The sequence below is a fragment of the Piliocolobus tephrosceles genome, chromosome 6 (assembly GCF_002776525.5).
Source record: "Piliocolobus tephrosceles isolate RC106 chromosome 6, ASM277652v3, whole genome shotgun sequence".
NCBI classification, from domain to species: domain Eukaryota; kingdom Metazoa; phylum Chordata; class Mammalia; order Primates; family Cercopithecidae; genus Piliocolobus; species Piliocolobus tephrosceles.
The window spans coordinates 15,381,540-15,399,820 of record NC_045439.1 but is presented as its reverse complement, the minus strand read 5'-3'; the positions used below and the strand labels follow the sequence as shown (position 1 = coordinate 15,399,820).

Sequence of the window (18,281 nt, the reverse complement as noted above, 5' to 3'; positions counted from 1 at the left end):
AAAAAAAAAAAAACTAGCCGGGCGTGGTGGCGGCGCCTATAGTCCAGCTACTCGGGAGGCTGAGGCAGGAGAATGGCGTAAACCCGGGAGGCGGAGCTTACAGTGAGCTGAGATCAGGCCACTGCACTCCCGTCTGGGTGACACAGCGAGACTCCGTCTCAAACAAAAAAAAAAAGATGCTTGTCATTAGGCATTCAGGAAATGGAAAATCACTTCACACTCCCTATATAGGATAAGCAAAAAGACAGACAATGTTGTTTAGGCTGTGAAGGAATCGGAGGCCTCATACATTGCTGATGGGAATATAAAATGGTATAGCCACTCTGGACGACAGTTTGGCAGTTTCTTACAAAGTTAAACACAGACTTTGTTTAACTTTGTTTTAACAAGTGATCCAGCAGTTTTATTGCTGTTATATACCCAAGAGAAATAAACATAGGTCCACACAAAAACTTGTCGACAAATATGCAAAGCAGCACAATAGCCAAAAGATGGAAACAACCCAAATTTCAAACAACTGGTGAATGGATAAACAAAACTTGGTATATCTACACAATGGAACACAATTTATCAACAACAACAACAACAACAGAATGAAGCACGGGTGCATGCTACAGATAGATTAATTTTGCCAGGCATGTTGGCTCACGCCTGTAATCTCAGTACTTTGGGAGGCCCAGGTGGGACGATCACTTGAGCCCAGGAGTTGGAGACCAATGTGAGCATAATGAGATCCTGTCTCTACAAAAAAAATAATAAATTAGCCAGATGTGGTGGTGCAGGCCTGTAGTCCCAGAGTTACTCAGGAGGCTGAGGCAGGAGGATCTCTTGAGCCCAGGAGTTCTGAGATTATAGTGAGCCATGATCGCACCACTGCACTCCAGCCTGGATAGATTCCGTCTCTAAAAAACAAAATAACAATGAAAGACATAGCATGGTAGGTTCCACCGTGCTCTCTCTCTTGGATCACTTGTTCTTGGGGAAATCAGCTCCCTGTCATGAGAACGCTCAAGCCATGCTATGGAGAGGTCCACATGGCAAGGAACTGAAGCAACCTGCCAACATGTGAGTGAACCATTTTGGAAGGGGAATCACTAGACCTAGACAAATCTTCAGGTGACTGCAGTCCTGGCCAACACCTTGACTTCAACCTCATGAGAGTCTCTGAGTTAGAACCAAGAAGCGTCCTGTGTTAATTCACTTAGGATTAAAAAAAATAACCAACAAGCTAAGCCACTCCTAAATTCCTGACCCACACAAATCATGTTGTTTAAGCCACTAAGGTTTGGAGTAATTTGTTACACCACAATAGATAAACTTCCTTGACCTTCTCCTCAATGTTAGGCTCTCTCTCCTAATAACAGGCATCTAAGTAAATGTCTTCCCAGCAACTCTCCTCTTCTTAGAGTTTAGTTTTATCCCTATCCATGTTTACAGAAATTGCTGCCATGTTACAAAAACATGATCCCATCCCTTGGCCTTAGGTGAATGATCCAAAAGTGGATACCTCACCAAAGGCAGGCCAAAAAATCCCTTCCCTGAGATCTTTATAACTGAAGCTGAGAAGAAGGCGGTGTCTTTTCAGTAGCAGAAGCTGCAGGATGTAAAACTTGGAGTCTATCAACACCATGATCTTTCCAACGTGGGAAAAGTGGCACTGTGGTGGGGAAGAATGAAGCCATCACATAGTGACAAGCAGAGATTCAAGGTAGACAAAACACAGACAATGCTAAGTTTCTGGTTCCAATGGTTCATGATGCAACTCTGTTCTTCTAGTGGACAGACCATACATGTCCTATCACCCAAACACCTAAAATGGCACCCAGTATGTAAGAGGAAATAAAATATTTCCTAAACAAGTGGGTAAGATAATCCAATATCCTTTTTGTTATTGTTGAAGCATAAAAGATTTGATTATTTGAAAGCTAAAAGTCCTAACCTATTCTTTGCTAACTTAATACTTGTATGTCCCTTTACTATTATACTTACAGCTGTATTATCTTTTTTTTTTTTTTTTTTTTTTTGGACATGGAGTCTCGCTCTGTTGCCAGGCTGGAGTGCAATGGCACAATGTTGGCTCACTGCAATCTCCTGCCTCAGCCTCCCGAGTAGCTGGGACTACAGGTGCGCGCCAAAATGCCCAGCTAATTTTTAGCCAATTTTTTGTATTTTTAGTAGAGACACGGTTTCACCACGTTGGCCAGGATAGTCTCCATCTCTTGACCTCGTGATCCACCCACCTCAGCCTCCCAAGGCAGTATTATCTTAATTACTGGTTTATATGGCCTCCTCCCCTACTACTAGAGGGCAGGACATTTTCTTAGTCGATGCTTAAGAAACGTATGTTTAAGTGATCTGTTCAATCCTATAATCTGCATTCTTCAGCTTTTATAGTCACTGTCATCCACTTATCAACGACTTAACATCTGCAAGGCATTGGTAATACAATAAACTTACTAGACATGCTCCTGGATTCTCATGCATTCAATGAATTCATTCAACAAATATTAAGTACCTACTATATGCCAGGGGCTGCAAATAAACAAAGGACATGGTGCCTGCCTGCCCTCAAGGACCTTACAGTCTAATACAGACAAGTAAATGGACTACTATACTACCATGTGTTAAATGTTACTGAAGAGATAGATACAGGCGGCTAAGCAGCCACAAAGATTATGGCGAATTTACACTCTACATGAGAAGACTGGACATACACAGAAAAAGATAATAGCCAGGCAATGCGACACAGGCTAAGCACTAAATGAGTGATTTGTTTCCCCAATTACACCAGAATAATTCACACACTTCCAGATAAGATACTATTATGGAATGATTTTTATATATACATTCAACTAACATTTCCTAAGGGCCCACTATATGCCAAGCAACCCACTTAGCACTTTTCCAACAGTGTCTCATTCAATTCTCATATTTTGTAGATTAAAGATGTGAATCTGAAAGGGTGAAGTGACTTGTCCATGTCTACATATTAAGCCGCAGAGATGGGATTTAGAATCATGTCTTCCAACTCCATGTCCTTTCATGGGACATATTTCGCTTTTTCATTCATCCTACGGAACACAATAAAGTGTTCTGCAAAAATGAGCAACCACCAACTGCCAGTCTGATATAACTAGATGCTTGTCCACATTCTGAGATGGGACCATATCAGATCAAATTACTTTGGTGCCTATTATAGCATCATGTGCTGAAAGAAGTGCAGTTGGCTGAAGATGAGCAACTCTTTCAAGTTATATTTTAACAGTGTTTTTGACCACTATATCCGGTCAGTTGTCCCAGTGTTCAGTAATAAATCAAAACTGTCATTTCCTTTGACAGCTAACAGCACTAATGAATTCAGTATAATCTCACCATCCATCAGAAAAATTTCTAAAATGCAAACTTGAAGCTGATGATTCACACAGTTAGAAGAGAGGAGGAAATAAAGCAGTACTCACTGTTTTCTACAAAACTAGCATTGTTTGCAAAATCCAGAAACCAAGCAGTTGGTTAACTACTAATAACAAGCAGGTTGCTCCTTGGTCATTTAGCAAAAAGCTGCTTGTTGCACCACAGTCGATAGCTGAGAAGCATATGACTTCAAGTACTTTTGCTGTACAGTAGGATTCCATACATATAAATCAGTGGATCATTATGTAAGACAAGAAAAAATTCAGAATCTTCACACCAGAAAGCACCTGACACCGAGCGTGGCACAAATCCGAATAAATGTATATTGAGTAAACCATATAAAAGCCTTTTGAAAATATCAGTTGTCTATGAAATTGAGAGAAGAAAAAGCAAATTACCTGAATCCATACAGGTTATGTTAGGAACTAAAAAATATGGAATAGCTGGCTCAAGAGGTATAACAGATTCACAATGACCAAAAAAACAATGTTTACAAATGTTGAATTAAGAAGCATGAATTTGAGATTTCTCTTGAATTAAGTCACCACACTGGCACCCAATGGAATGCTAATAGGCAATCTCAGTAGAAATAACAAAAACTGAAAGAACTGATGGACAGAGCTAACTTTCTAATCTGTTCAAAACAGAAACAAGATGTACTAGTGAACACCTGAATTCTGCCGTTTAAGCTTTGTACCTTCACAATTAAATAATATCCTGGCCGGGTGCGGTGGCTTACGCCTGTAATCCCTCCCGCACTTTGGGAGGCCGAGGCGGGAGGATTACCTGAGGCTGGGAGTTCGCGACCAGCCCGACCAACATAGAGAGACCTCGCCCCCCACCCCCCTCCCCTGCCTGTCTCTACTAAAAATACAAAATTAGCCGGGCGTGGTGGCGCATGCCTGTGATCCCAGCTATCCCAGCACTCGGGAGGCTGAGGCAGGAGAATCGCTTGAACCCGGGAGGCGGAGGCTGCGGTGAGCCGATATCATGCCACTGCACTCCAGCCTGAGCAACAAGAGTGAAACTCTGTCTCAAAAAAAAAAAAAAAAAGAATATCCCAATATGCCAAAGCAGCTCTGTCAAAAACCTTCAATGCTCACAAACATATCTAATAATAACGAACGCCTCATTAAAGTGTACTATCTGTTCAGAGAAAAAAAGTATTAACATATCTACAATACGAGACTGGGCTCCAAGAATATAAACCCAAATTGTACTGATTGGTGTGAATAAGCATTTTCCAAAATGAACAACCCGAACCTACACAACGAATATATTTAATTAGTTATAAAGCTTAAGACAACGCTAGTGATCTCAAACATTAGAACGTAAGCGCTGAAGCCTGCTCCTTAGTTCCTTTCACCTGGAGCTTTAAATTTACAGAGCCATCATCTCCAGAGACCTCTGAAGGAAATTCAAGGCCAAGTATAGTATTTCATAAATGAGAATAAAGGCACTCAATCCCTGGAGCCTGCGATTCCCGTTCCTGTCTCTAGACTCGACTCGGTAAAAGCCCGAGGCGCAACACCCCGTTTATCTCGTACGGGACCCCAGCACCTTAGCGGATGGCTCCACAGAGCCCACCCGGACCCCACCGATGGGAGCAGAGGGGCGGAGCAGGGAGTCACGCTCCAAAACAAAGCGCCGCTCGCCCCACGCTGAGGCAGGCGCACCTTTCTCCCCGACAGGACGCAGACATACATGTGTCACCTGTGCGGGAAGGGGGAGCAGCGACATCCTCGGAGGTGCGTGCCACGGGCAGCGGTCGGCGGCTGCTCTAGCCCCGATGCCTGGTGCCCGCAGCTCATTCCTGGGCTCGGGAAAACTTTCGGCCGCCTCCCCCCGGGCGCGCCCCCACCTCCCGGGACCCCCGGTGCACACGCCCCGACCGCGACGCCCCGCCCCAGGCCCGCCCCTCCGCGCCCACGGCTCCGGCCCCGCGCCCCTAGCCCCGCGCGGGCACCCGCGTGCCCTCAGGCGCGCCCCCGCGCCGGGCCCGACCGGCAGAGGGCGGGGTCGCTCACCAGTCCGCAGCTCGTGCTTGACCGTGAGGAGCTGCTCTCCCCCGTCACCGCCGTCAGCGCTGGTCCCCGCGGCGCTGCCGCTGCTGCCGCCCTCCTCCTCCATCTTCTCCTTTTTTCCGATCCCGCGGGTCGCTACGAGGGGAACCCAGGAGACAGCAGACGCCCGTCCCCTCGCAGCCGCTGCCGCAGCCCCAGGAGCCGGGGTGCGGCGGTTCCAGAACTCGGACGCAAAGACGAGTCTCTTTCCCGCTCTGGCCGCACGGCTTGCTCCTCGCCTCCTCCCCCTTCGGCGGGCACCGCTAGTACCGCGCAACCAAACCGCCCCCTGCTCCACCGCCGCCTCCTCAGGCCGCTCCGCCCACAGCCAGCAAGGTAAGGGAGCCATTCGAGCCACCGTCGCTGATTGGGCACAGGGCGCGCGCGTCTGCCAACGCCGGCTCCCATTGGGCACTCCGCCGTGACGTTTCACGAGCCGCCCCGCCCCGCTCCTCGAATTGTTGTTGCTTGGCGGGGAGGCAGGAGAGGGAGGAGCGCCACCACTCCGATTGGTGATACCCAAAGTTCTGCCCCGCCCATTTCCTCTGGTGCGCACGCGCAGTCAAGACCTTCCCTTCCCTGACCTCCCCAGAATGGTCACACCCCTTATTCCCTAGCTTCGATCTGTTAGTAAACAGTGTCTAGTAGTCAGGAGGCGCTCGGGGTCTCTGATTGGCTACTGCCGAAAGAGGCGGGGAGGGATGATTGGAACATTTGGTCCGCCAATCACCGTGGACAGAGGAGGGGCCTGGAGGGTAGCGCTTATAACCCACGTGTTTGCAGACAAACCTAAGGGTCCCGGCAGCGATACATAGTTGTGTGACCACCTGCGAGACGGCGTGCCCTAAAAAGGTCTTACTCGCGCTAGTGAACCCTAAACAAGTTAAAGCGGAGTGTTTGTGCTTAAATAACAGATAGTTCTTAAACGTTACAAAAATCCACAGTCCCAGCTCCCGATGAGAAATTTTGCAAAGAAGAGACATTTCCATTTGGTACAAGACTCTTCCTAGACACCGAAAGGATACAAAGATTAACAAAATAGAATACAATTCCTCCCCTAAGCAGCTTTCAATAGAACGTGAGAAACAGACAGTTTGTGTGTATACACAAAACTATAAAGCAGAATTTGGAATAAAGCAGTCGTACAAAGCGTTAGAGAATCTCGCACGGATGGCAATAATTATTCCCAGATGAGGAACTGGGAAAAGCTTTTAGAGCAAGGAGGCATTTGAGATAACCAACGTAAAGGATGGCTAAGAGAGAAATACCAGCAACAGACATTTCACACAGACAGTAACTGTGAGCATTGGCCTACAGCAGAGAAGGCAAGGGTGGTTTAAGTGATTGATAAGGTTAAATGAAAGTTTGATGTAAGAGATACAGCTGACCAGGTGAGGTATGGTAAGATAATAGAGAACTAGGGATGCTGTGCTGAAGAGTGCAGATTTTTTTTTAGTACACAGTGATGAACTGAAAAGAAGAGGAGAGAAATAACAGGGCAGGAATCCTGCTGCAAGGATAGAACTAAAGGGGACCTGATTTCTAGTAGCAGACACCAGAATGGGAAAAAGCAGAAACTTAAAGATGTACAGTTGGACGTAATTCACGTAGACGTGATCTTTTAAACTAAGCATGGATTGGATCAGGAGTCAATACACTTTTTTTTCTATTAAGGGCCAGGTAGTAAATATTTTAGGATTTGCAAGCTGTATGACCTCTTTCACAACTACTCAGCTCTGCCATTGTAGCTCGAAAGCAGTTACAGACAATAAATAAAAGATGTAGCTGTGTTCCAATAGAATATTTTTTATGGACATCAAAATTTGAATTTCACATAGTTTTCGTGTATCATAATATATTTTTCTTTTAATTATTTTGCAATCACTTAAAAACATAAAAACAGGCCAGGCGCAGTGGTTCATACCTGTAAGCCCAGCACTGTGGGATGCTGAGACAGATGGATCACCTGAGGTCAGGAGTTCGAGACCAACCTGGCCAACGTGGCAAAACCCCATCTCTACTAAAAATACAAAAAATTAGCTAGGCGTGGTGGCATGCGCCTGTAATCCCAGCTACTCAGGAAGCTGAGGCAGGAGAATTGCTTGAATCCAGCAGGTGGAGGTTGCAGTGAGCCGAGATCACACCATTGCACTTCAGCCTAGGCAACAAAGCAAGACTCCATCTAAAATAAAAACTATATATATATAACAATTCTTAGCTCAAGGGCCGTTAAAAAACAGGCAATGAGCCAGATTTGGCCTACAGGCCATAGTTTGCAGACTCCTGGATTCGATTGCTGTGAAAGAGAAAACACAGAAGCCTTGCAAGTTCCTTCAGGTTGCTATCACAGCTCCCTGGGCTTACCTGCCTGGAATATTTATCATTACACTAAGCCATGACTGCCTACCTACTTGTCTTTCTCCTGCAAAAGTCATGTGCTATTTGGAGCCAGGCAATGACTGTGTGCAACTGTTCATTTGTTCACTCAAAAACTTTTATACCAGTTATATACGAAGTACTGTGATAGGTGCTGACACAGTGGGAGCAAAACAGATTCAGTCCTTACTCCTATAGAACCTACAGTCTAGCAACAGATATAAATATTATCACATAAAGAAAAATAAACTTTCCATTGTGATCATGCTGTAAAGGAAAATTACAGGGTGCTACAATAGAATGTATCAGGGATGCCTAATTTAAGTTGGAAGAGCTGGAAGACCTTTATTAGTAAGTATTATTTAAGCTAAGTCTTTAAAAATGAGTAGGTTTTAACCAGGATGTGGCAAAAAGTAGCCTGATGTTCACCAATCTCATTTCCTCTTCTGGACACACAGGAAGACTTTTTTTTTTCCCTTACTGCCTTTGCAGTTAGGTTATGGTCATATGACTGTGATCTGGCCAATGGGGTATGGGCAGACCCTACTGGTGTGATAAATACCATTTTCAGGCCTGACCAGAAAACTCCTTGCATAATCACTCACACTCTCTTCTCTTTCAACTGCTGTAACAAAGGCCACATTTTTAATATGGGTATGCCACAGGCTGGGAGGACTCTCAACCCCTGAGTTTCCACTTAATTCTTTAAGGAGCCACCTGACCTATATCAGACTGTGATGTGAGCAATAAGTACACCGTTTTAGGCATAAGCTAGTTAGATGGGATGATTTGCTGCCAAAGCATAATCTAGCCTTATACTACTTCATATGTGAAATATGGAGGGATCAAAATTTTAGGAAGGTGTTCTGAGGCAGGCAAAGAGCCTGTTCTGTTGAGAGATTGAGAAAGTCAATGGAGCCTTAACGCAGTAAGCAAGGGATGAGGTTAGGGAGGTAAGCAGAGGCCCAGTCATGAAGTATGTGGTTGCTCTTATTAATATTTTTGGACTTTATCCTGTGTGAAGTGGGAAGCAATAGAAGGAATTTAAACACAGGGATGATAGAATCGTGGTAGTATTTTCAGAAGGTCACTGAAGTTAGTGTTTGGAGACTGCACTGGAGAAAGCAAAATGGGATACAAGGAGACCAGTTAGGAGACTATCACTGTAATCTTGGCAAAAGATGAGAGTGGCTGCAGTAGAGATGGAGAGAAATGGAACGTTTCTGCATTTATATTTTGAACTTGAAGGATTAGATTTGGTGAGTGAGAAAAATGGAAATATCTGAAATGACACCAGCATTTCTAGTGTGAGCAGCTGGGTGGATGAAATAGGATGGCAGTACCATTTAATAATGAAAGGAGCAAATTAAAGGAAGAGCACATATGAGAGAGAATGTCAAGAGTTTAATTTTGAGACATCCAGGGTCAGAATCAAGTAGCTATGTGGATATATGAGTCTGGAACTCTGAAGAGAGGTCTAGCATAGGGATGTAAGCTTAGGAATCACTGGCACATAGATGACATTTGAGGCCAGAGGTACGAATAAGATTACCTAGGAAGAAGTCTGGGTGTGGTGGTTCATGCCTGTAATCTCAGCACTTTGGGAGGCCGAGGTGGGCAGATCGCTTGAGTTTAAGACCAGCCTGGTCAACAAGGTGAAACCCTATCTCTACTAAAAATACAAAAATTAGCCGGGCATGGTGGTGCATGCCTATAATCCAAGCTACTCGGGAGGCTGAGGCAGGAAAATCACTGGAACCCAGGAGGCAGAGGTTGCAGTGAGCCAAGATCGCGTCATTGCACTCCAACCTGGGTGACACAGTCAGACTCTCTCTCAAAAAAAAAAAAGAAAAGAAAAGTTGGAATAAGAAGGTGGAGTAGAGGTAGAAGAGGAAAACCTGGAGAGTTTTTTATCTTGGAAGGCAAAGTATTTCCAGAAGGAAAGAATGGTCAGCTGTATCAGATACCCTAAGATGTCACATAAGGTCTAGAAAGATCCAATGAATTTGTCAACTTGGGTGCCGCTGATGACAATATCCAGAGCAGTTTTGGCAAGGCAAATGGAAGGTGAGGAAGTAGTAACCGTGTGTGGGGACATATTTTACTCCGAAGGAAAATAGAGAACAAAGGTCCTAACTGGAGGAATCTGGGGAGTTTTTTTGCTTTTTTAATCTTATCTTCAAATAATCTTAAAACTGCAGAAGAGTTGCAAAACTTAGTAACATTAGTTAAGCAGAAGCACACCATGTGATCACTTAGATGTGCACACATGCAGGAAGAGTTTCTTCCAGAGACTTAAGCACTGTGCTGAGTGATAGGAGGGAAGGGAGGACATGGGTTAGGGATCTGAGGAGAGTGGAAACAGGTTGCAACAGCCACTGTGAGAAATAGATATATCCAGGCAGCTTGTATAAACGCTGACTAGCACGGGGCTCCAGTGGAGTTAGAAAACCTGAATCAGGATAGTGAAGTGTCTTTCTCTAGCAACTTACATATTCTCTCTGGGTGGGAGATGAGCGGTTGGACAACAACCTGGTTCAAATGAATGGCCCTGGGGCCCAAGCTGGGTGAGAAGGCAATGAAGCCAGGATAAACTGCTAGCCTGGAAGAATAGGATGGAGTCCAAGGACTTGGCACTAGTATGGATGAGTTCTCAACCTTGGCTGAACATCGGGATCACCTGGGATACTTAAAAATAACAACAAAACAAAACAAAAGACTCCACCACTCCTACCCCTAAAAATGTGACTTAAATTGGTCTGGGGTGGGGCCCAGATTTTTGGGATTTTTTTTTAAAGCTCCCCACATCATTAACCTAATGTACAACCAGGTTTGTAATGCAGAACTCTTGCACAACTATTAGAGCAGAGAGTGGTAAATAAGAGCAAATTGCAGTTTTGGTAAAAAAAACAGCAACTTTTCAGAGGTAGTGATGACGCTAGAGAGAATAGAAGGGAAAATTATAAATGAGTAGCTGAAAACACCAAATTAATTGGGTGGGGGGCTTGAGTGATAGTGATATGACCGGACAGCTTGGAGTCAAATGAGGAAAAATTGTTGAACTGGGGTGAGATAATGGACTATGGCCTGGAGGATGCAGCAGCTGGAAGTGAGGAAAACATCACTATTCCCTCATGCTCTGAGAGATGGAGAAGTAGAGAGGGAGGGGTCCATGAAAAGGCTGGGGCAGAGAGGTTGTCCAACAAAAGGTCAGATTTCTGCTATGGCCAGAAGACTAATCAAGAAAAGACCTTGAAAATATGTTTCTTCCTCTAAGAAACTGACTTTATCGGCCAGCCGCAGTGTCTCACCCCTGTAATCCCAGCACTTTGGGAGGCCAAGGCAGGAGGATCACCTGAGGTCAGGAGTTCGAGACCAGCCTAGCCAACGTAGTGAAACCCTGTCTCTACTAAAAATAGAAAAATTAGCCGGGTGTGGTGGCACATGCCTGTAATCCCAGCTACCAGGGAGGCTGAGGCAGGAGAATCGCTTGAACCTGGGAGGTGGAGGTTGCAGTGAGCTGAGATTGCGCCATTGCACTCCAGCATGGGCGACAGAGCGAAACCCCGTCTCTAAAAAAGAAGGAAAGAAAAGAAACTAACTTTATCCAGGCTGGCTTGGTACCTGCTGCCAGAACAGGGTCCATACTCACCCCCTTTTGTTGTAGGCCTGTGTCTGTGGCACCATTCTGTGTGGTCCCACCTATCCTTAGCTTTACCCCTCTTCACTGAGAAGTGGAGAGGATCACTTGATCCTCTCCCAGGAGTTCTTGAATCCAGCCTGGGCACATAGCATGGCCCCATCTCTAAACAAAAGGAAAAAGAAAAGCCACTATCACTTGCCATAAATAGGAATCAGGAAGTAAATATTAAAATAAATACAATGAAAACAAAATGATAGTAAGTTCTTGATAGATACAGTTGTCTGCTGGTAGCTGAGTCTGAGGTCTATACTTTCCTTGTTAGAAGGAGTTATTTCATGCTGAGCAGATTGAGGAAGAACAAAAAAAAGAAGAGTGATTGGTACAAATTAGAGAAAAGCTAAAGACTATTGGCACCAAACCCAGGCTTTCTTCTTGGTATAATCACAAATGAAAGGGAACCAAAAAACCAAAACGCTTTTTAATTAGGAGAGATGAGAAGTTTAGGTGGTACATGGACAGTCGTTTAATTATATAAGTAAGCAGAGGGGGAGAGGGCCTCACTTGGTATAAGCCACTAGGACTTGATTAATCTCATCATTTAGGCAATGTGAGCAGGAAGTTCCTCACCTTTGCATTCACAGGAAGTAGGAAACACCCAAGGCCCACCACATCATACTTCCCTGTAGCTGGCTCTATCAAAACACTCCAAAGTATACATAGATAAGAAAGAAAAAGCTTTCAAAAAGTCAAAAGTCAAAAACTACATTACCAGTATCTTTTTTTTTTTTTTTTTGTGAGACAAGGCCTTACTCTGTTGCACAGACCAGAGTGCAATGGCATGATCTCGGCTCACTGCAACCTCTGCCTCCTGGGCTCAAGCAATCCTCCTACCTCGGCCTTCCAAGTAGTTGGGACTACAGGCACATGCCACCACACCCGGCTAATTTTTATAGAGATGGAGTTTCACCATGTTGCCCAGGCTGGTCTCTAACTCCTGGGCCCAAGCAATCCACCCACCTTGGCCTCCCAAAGTGCTAGGATTACAGGCCTGAGCCACTGTACCTGGCCCCTTATCAATATCTTAATACTATTTTTGACCCTGTCAGTACCTTCGCCATGTGATATAGAGCCAGTAAGTTGAAGAGACTCACTGCAAGATACAGAGACCAACACGGTTAGGGGGTGCGAAGTTCACACTTACTGAAGACACCCACCACTACTGAAGGTGACATGTCACCACTGTTCCGAAGTGAGAAGTTTGTGAATGTACTCGCGCGCGCGCACACACACACACACACACCTCGTGCATTCACAAACAGAGAGAGGGAGTCTTGCGAAGGGAGCAGCAGCAAGTAAGCAGTGTCCTCACTTTACCTTTTGATGCACCAGATACTACCTTCCTAGCTTAGCAACCTTCCTAGCATTGCAGATGAGGAGCACTAGGACGAAAGGGAAGATTAAAGTTTAAGACGTGACTCCATCCATCTCCATTTAAAACTGTGACAACCAGCACACAACTGTGAAAGACTTCAGAGGGATGCACATCACATATATCCAGTTAAAAGATATAAAGATATTTGGGGCTGGGCGCAGTGGCTCACGCCTGTAATCCCAACACTTTGGGAGGCCGAGGAGGGTGGATCACCTGAGGTTGTGAGTTCGAGACCAGCCTGACCAACATGGAGAAACCCCATCTCTACTAAAAATACAAAATTAGCCAGGCGTGGTGGTGCATGCCTGTAATCCCAGCTACTCAGGAGGCTGAGGCAGGAGAATCGCTTGAACCCAGAAGGTGGAGGTTGCAGTGAGCCGAGATCGTGCCGTTGCACTCTAGCCTGGGCAACAAGAATGAAACTCCGTCTCAAAAGAAAAATAAAATAAAACAAAATAAATATATTTGGACTTCCTTCCTCTCTCCTCTCTTGAAATCTTCTGGAAGGAATAGAAAAAGAAAGCAAAGCAAAAACACAGAAAAGTTCCCACTTTTAATGAAACAAGGAAACTCTCAAAACCTCAAACCACAAACCATGAGGTATGCCTGCCAAGTACTGCAGAGTCTGTACTAAAATTTATGAAATGCCAAGAGTCGATGTACACTGCCTATATCCATGAGCAGGAATTATATTTCCTTAGAGGGACGAAATCATTGATCCTTGGATTGGACGGGTGTTTCCCAAAGGGGAAAGGAGACTTGTGTTACTAGGGAAGAATGAAATAAGTTTAGGTGGCACATGAAGAGTCATTGAGTTATATTAAATAACTTAATGAAAAAGTGGTTCATTTTTTTTTTTGGTTCCCTTTCATTTGTGATTACATCAAGAAGAAAGCCTTGGTTTGGAGCCAGTAGTCTTTAACTTTTCTCTGATTTGTCCTAATCACTCTTTCTAACAAGGAAAATGCAGACCTCAGACTCAGCTTGTAGCAGACAACTGTATCTAGCTAGAACTTACTGAAGTTTTGTTTTTGTTGCATTTATTTATTGTTTATTTTCTATTTTTGAGACAGAGTCTTGCTGTGTCATCCAGGCTGGAGTGCAGTGGTGTGATCTCAGCTCACTGCAACCTTCACCTCCCAGGTTCAAGCAATTCTCCTTCCTCAGTCTCCCAAGTAGCTGGATTACAGGCACCTGCCACCATGCCCAGCTAATTTTTTTTGTATTTTTAGTAGAGATGGGGGTTTCACCATGTTGGCCAGGCTGGTCTCGAACTCCTGACCTCAGGTGATCTGCCCACCTCAGCCTCCCAAAGTGCTGGGATTACAGGCGTGAGCCACCATACCCAGCCTCATTGCATTTATTTTAATATTTACTTTCTATTTATGGCAAGTGATACTTTCTTTACTTTTCCTTCTTTTTTTTTTTTTTTTTTTAAGAGATAGAGTCTTGCTACGTGCCCAGGCCAGATTACAGAACATATGGACTGAAGTGATCCTCCCACCTCAGCCTTCCAAGTTGCTGGAACTACAGGTACATGCCATTGTGCCCAGCTTGGTATTTTTCACTTATGATAATGATATACTTCTTTTTTTTTTTTTGACAGAGTCTTGCTCTGTCACCCAGGCTGGAGTGCAGTGGTGCTATCTTGGCTCACTGCAACCTCCGCCTCCTGGATTCAAGCGATTCTCCTGCCTCAGCCTCCTGAGTAGCTGGGATTAGAGGCACCTGCCACCACACCTGGTCAATTTTTGGATATACCTCCTTTTTAAATAAGAAGGCATTTAGTTGAAAAAACTGGGAATTAATTTAAAGAAAAAAATTGATTTTAGTGTAGGTGATCTACAGATAAGGCAAAAATTGTAGAAGTGGTACTCAAATGACTGAAATTTATATTCGAGTTACAAGACCCGGGAAAAACTGGTAGTGTTCCTTTGAAGAACGAGTATGATAGCAGGGAGGGTAGAAATCAGGGAGAAGCTGGGAAGATGGTTATTTATTTCTATTTTTTGTGACCTGGCCTCCAAGCCAAAAGAGTCTCTTGGAGATGAGGGGGTGAAGGGGTAGAGAAATAATTTCTAGATTAGAACCCAGAGAGCCTAGAGTGACAGGGCTTTGCTGGGGACCTTGGCAACCTCCTGAGAGCCAAAACCTGAGAATCTCAGACATTCTCTGAGATGGAGAGGAAATACTGTCAACAGATTTGAAACACACTAAAGTGAAGCAGCTAATTGCCTCAAAGTCCTTCTTCTTCCTCTACCCATGCTATTTAACAAATAATTCTCCATCATATCAGAGAAATTACAAAGTTATCTCTTTTTAAAATAAAAAAAATACTCGAAGGTGAGGTTCAGAAGTAAAAATAAAGAATTATAGAACAACAAAAGAGGAAAAAAATGAATGGCAAGTCTCAGGAAAAGAAAGGCAGGAAAGCCACTTTGGAATCAGCCAAAAGAGAATGAACAAAAGTGAAAACAATGGAACAATATGGAAAAGAACAAAGAAATAAACATAATCATAAATATTTGATAGTTATGAAAAATAAGCAATAGAGATCCAATAGATGCATAATTGGCATTCCTGAAGACCAAGTCAGAACAAATGGAACAACAGAATAATGGAGGAAATGTAACCAAAATGAAGACTTGAGTCAGCAGGTAGAAAGCACACACTGTGTCAAGGTAAAATGGGTACAGAGTGATCAATAAAAATGTACATCAGATAAAATCAAGAGCAACACAACGTTAAAGGACAATGAAGCAAGGTTTATAAAATTTAAGGGCATGAAGATATGACTCATGAATTTTATATTTTGCCAAATTGTTCTTTAACAACTCTAAAGGCTGACCTGTAATCGCAGTACTTTGGGAGGCTGAGGCAGGCAGATCCCGAGGTCAGGAGATTGAGACCATCCTGGCGAACACGGTGAAATCCCGTCTCTACTAAAAATGAAAAAAAAAAAATTAGCCAGGCTTGGCCGCGCATGGTGGCTCACGCCTGTAATCCCAGCACTTTGGGAGGCCGAGGTGGGCAGATCACAAGGTCAAGAGATCGAGACCATCCTGGCTAACATGGTGAAACCCCGTCTCTACTAAAAATACAAAAATTAGCTGGGCATGGTGGCAGGCACCTGTAGTCCCAGCTACTTTGGAGGCTGAGGCAGGAGAATCACTTGAACCTGGGAGGTCGAGGTTGCAGTGAGTTGAAATCGCACCACTGCTCTCCAGCCTGGTAACAGAGCAAGACTCTGTCTCAAAAAAAAAAAAAAAAAATTAGCCAGGTGTGGTAGCACGCACCTATAGTCCCAGCTACTCAGGAGGCTGGGGCAGGAGAATGACGTGAACCCAGGAGGCAGAGGTTGCAGTAAGCTGAGATTGCACCACTGCACTCCATCCTGGGCAACAGAGCGAGATTCCATCATAAAAAAAAGAAATCTAAAGGCTATTGGCAGTCATTCTTGGGCATGAATGAACTCAGAGTTTCCACATTCTTGAAAAAAAACTTATTTAAGTTGAAATTATTCAACCAAGAGATTAATCAAAATGGAGGAATCAAGGAAAGAATTGAGGATTAAAAAAATACTGAAGATGAGTTTTGAATTGTTTTAAATACAGAACCAAGAATAAATAACTGTGGAATTTATGGTCAAAGAACAAATGTAGGCCTGGGCATGGTGGCTCACACCTGTAATCCCAGCCCTTTGGGAGGCTGAGCAGGTGGATCAAGAGGTCAGGATATCGAGACCATCCTGGCTAACATAGTGAAACCCCGTCTCTACTAAAAATACAAAAAATTAGCCGGGCGTGGTGGCGGGTGCCTGTAGTCCCAGCTACTCAGGAGGCTAAGGCAGGAGAATGGCGTGAACCCGAGAGGTGGAGCTTGCAGTGAGCCAAGATTGTGCCACTTCACTCCAGCCTGGGTGACAGAGCAAGGCTCCGTCTCCAAAAAAAAAAAAAAGAACAAAATGTAAAAATGTAGGCTGGGTGTGGCGGCTCACGCCTGTAATCCCAGCACTTTGGGAGGCTGAGGCGGTTGGATCATGAGGTCAGTCGTTTGAGACCAGCCTGGCCAATAAGGTGAAACCCCGTCTCTACTGAAAATACAAAAATTAGCTGGACGTGGTGACGGGCGCCTGTAGTCCCAGTGACTCGGGAGGCTGAGGCAAAGGAATTACTTGAACCCAGGAGGCGGAGTTTGCAGTCAGCCGAGATGAGGCCACTGCACTCCAGCCTGGTAACAGAGCGAGACTCCGTCTCAAAAAAAGAAAAAAATGTAAACATTCCAAACTCTTATACTGTAAACATAATTATATACATAACAAAAACGGGGAAATGAGGGGAAAGGGCAGTGGGAAGATTTCTAAGCATGTATATTTACTCATCTTTAATGTCTGGAAAATAATCCACTGTAAGAAATGAGCTCCAGCCAGGCATGGAAGCTCATGCCTACAATCCCAGCACTTTGGGAGGCCCAGGCAGGAGGATCACGTGAGCCCAGGAGTTCAAGATCAGCCTGGGCAACCTGGGGAAACCCCTTATCTACTAAAAATACAAAAAATTAGCCAGGCATAGTGGCATGCACCTGTAGTCCCAGCTACTGGGGAGCCTGAGGCACGAGAATCTCTTGAATGTAGGAGGTGGAGGTTGTAGTGAGCTGAGATCATACCACTGCACTCCAGCGTGAGCAACAGAATGAGATTCTATCTCAAAAAAAAAAAAAAGAAAAAAGAAAAAGAACTGCATGAACTGTAGCTTTTTCAAACAAACACAAATCTAATTTCTTGATGATTTTTGTGTTCATTTTTCTTATCTTTAAGGGGGTTATTTTAGGAATTTTTGTGGTTTACAAACATTTAGCTGAAGTTCAGCAATTCCTTCTATTTTACTTTGTTTCTGTTTTCTGTAAAATTACACTTAATTTTACTTAAAAATAATTTGTAGAATAAAATTCCACTGTTATCTATGGATCTTTTTGCTCTGCATGCCCAAGTTCAGATGACATATTCCAAATATTGGTGGCTGTTTCCAGAAAGTGAGATTTGAGACACCAGAAAAAAAAAAAAAAAAAAACTTTCTCACAGTGCTTTTTAATGCTTTTTAGAAAAGCTCATTATATATTAAAAAACAGTCATTTTTCTTGAGTAGTGTGGAATAGAAGGATAAGATGGCCCCCATGCCTTTCGTCACCAGATGTTACACCCATGATTATGTGATTTATGTGGTGAAAAGGATTTTGCAGATGTCATAAAAGTTATTAATTGCAGGCCAGGTGAGGTGGTTCATGCCTGTAATCCTAGCACTTTGAGAGGCTGAGGTAGATGGATTGCCTGAGTTCAGGAGTTCGAGACCAGCCTGGG

General features: G+C 44.1%; 2 protein-coding genes across 6 annotated transcripts in view; one reads left to right on the top strand and one right to left on the bottom strand.

Moving 5' to 3' along the window:
• RPS6KA5 (ribosomal protein S6 kinase A5) overlaps positions 1-5,749 on the bottom strand; it is a 194,583-nt gene extending 188,834 nt beyond the window's left edge. For 2 of the 4 annotated variants that reach the window (XM_023205450.1, XM_023205451.1), the window contains exon 1: positions 5,439-5,749. In XM_023205450.1, the coding sequence (XP_023061218.1) occupies positions 5,439-5,541 (103 nt within the window). In that variant the 5' untranslated portion in view covers positions 5,542-5,749. The remainder of the gene's footprint in view (positions 1-5,438) is intronic. The other 2 variants (XM_023205455.2, XM_023205453.2) reach the window with 2 other exon arrangements.
• DGLUCY (D-glutamate cyclase) overlaps positions 5,395-18,281 on the top strand; it is a 162,711-nt gene continuing 149,824 nt past the window's right edge. Inside the window, exon 1 of one of the 2 annotated variants that reach the window (XM_023205466.1) lies at positions 5,395-5,810. The gene's annotated coding sequence lies outside the window, so the exon portion shown is untranslated. The remainder of the gene's footprint in view (positions 5,811-18,281) is intronic. The other variant, XM_023205460.2, reaches the window with a different exon arrangement.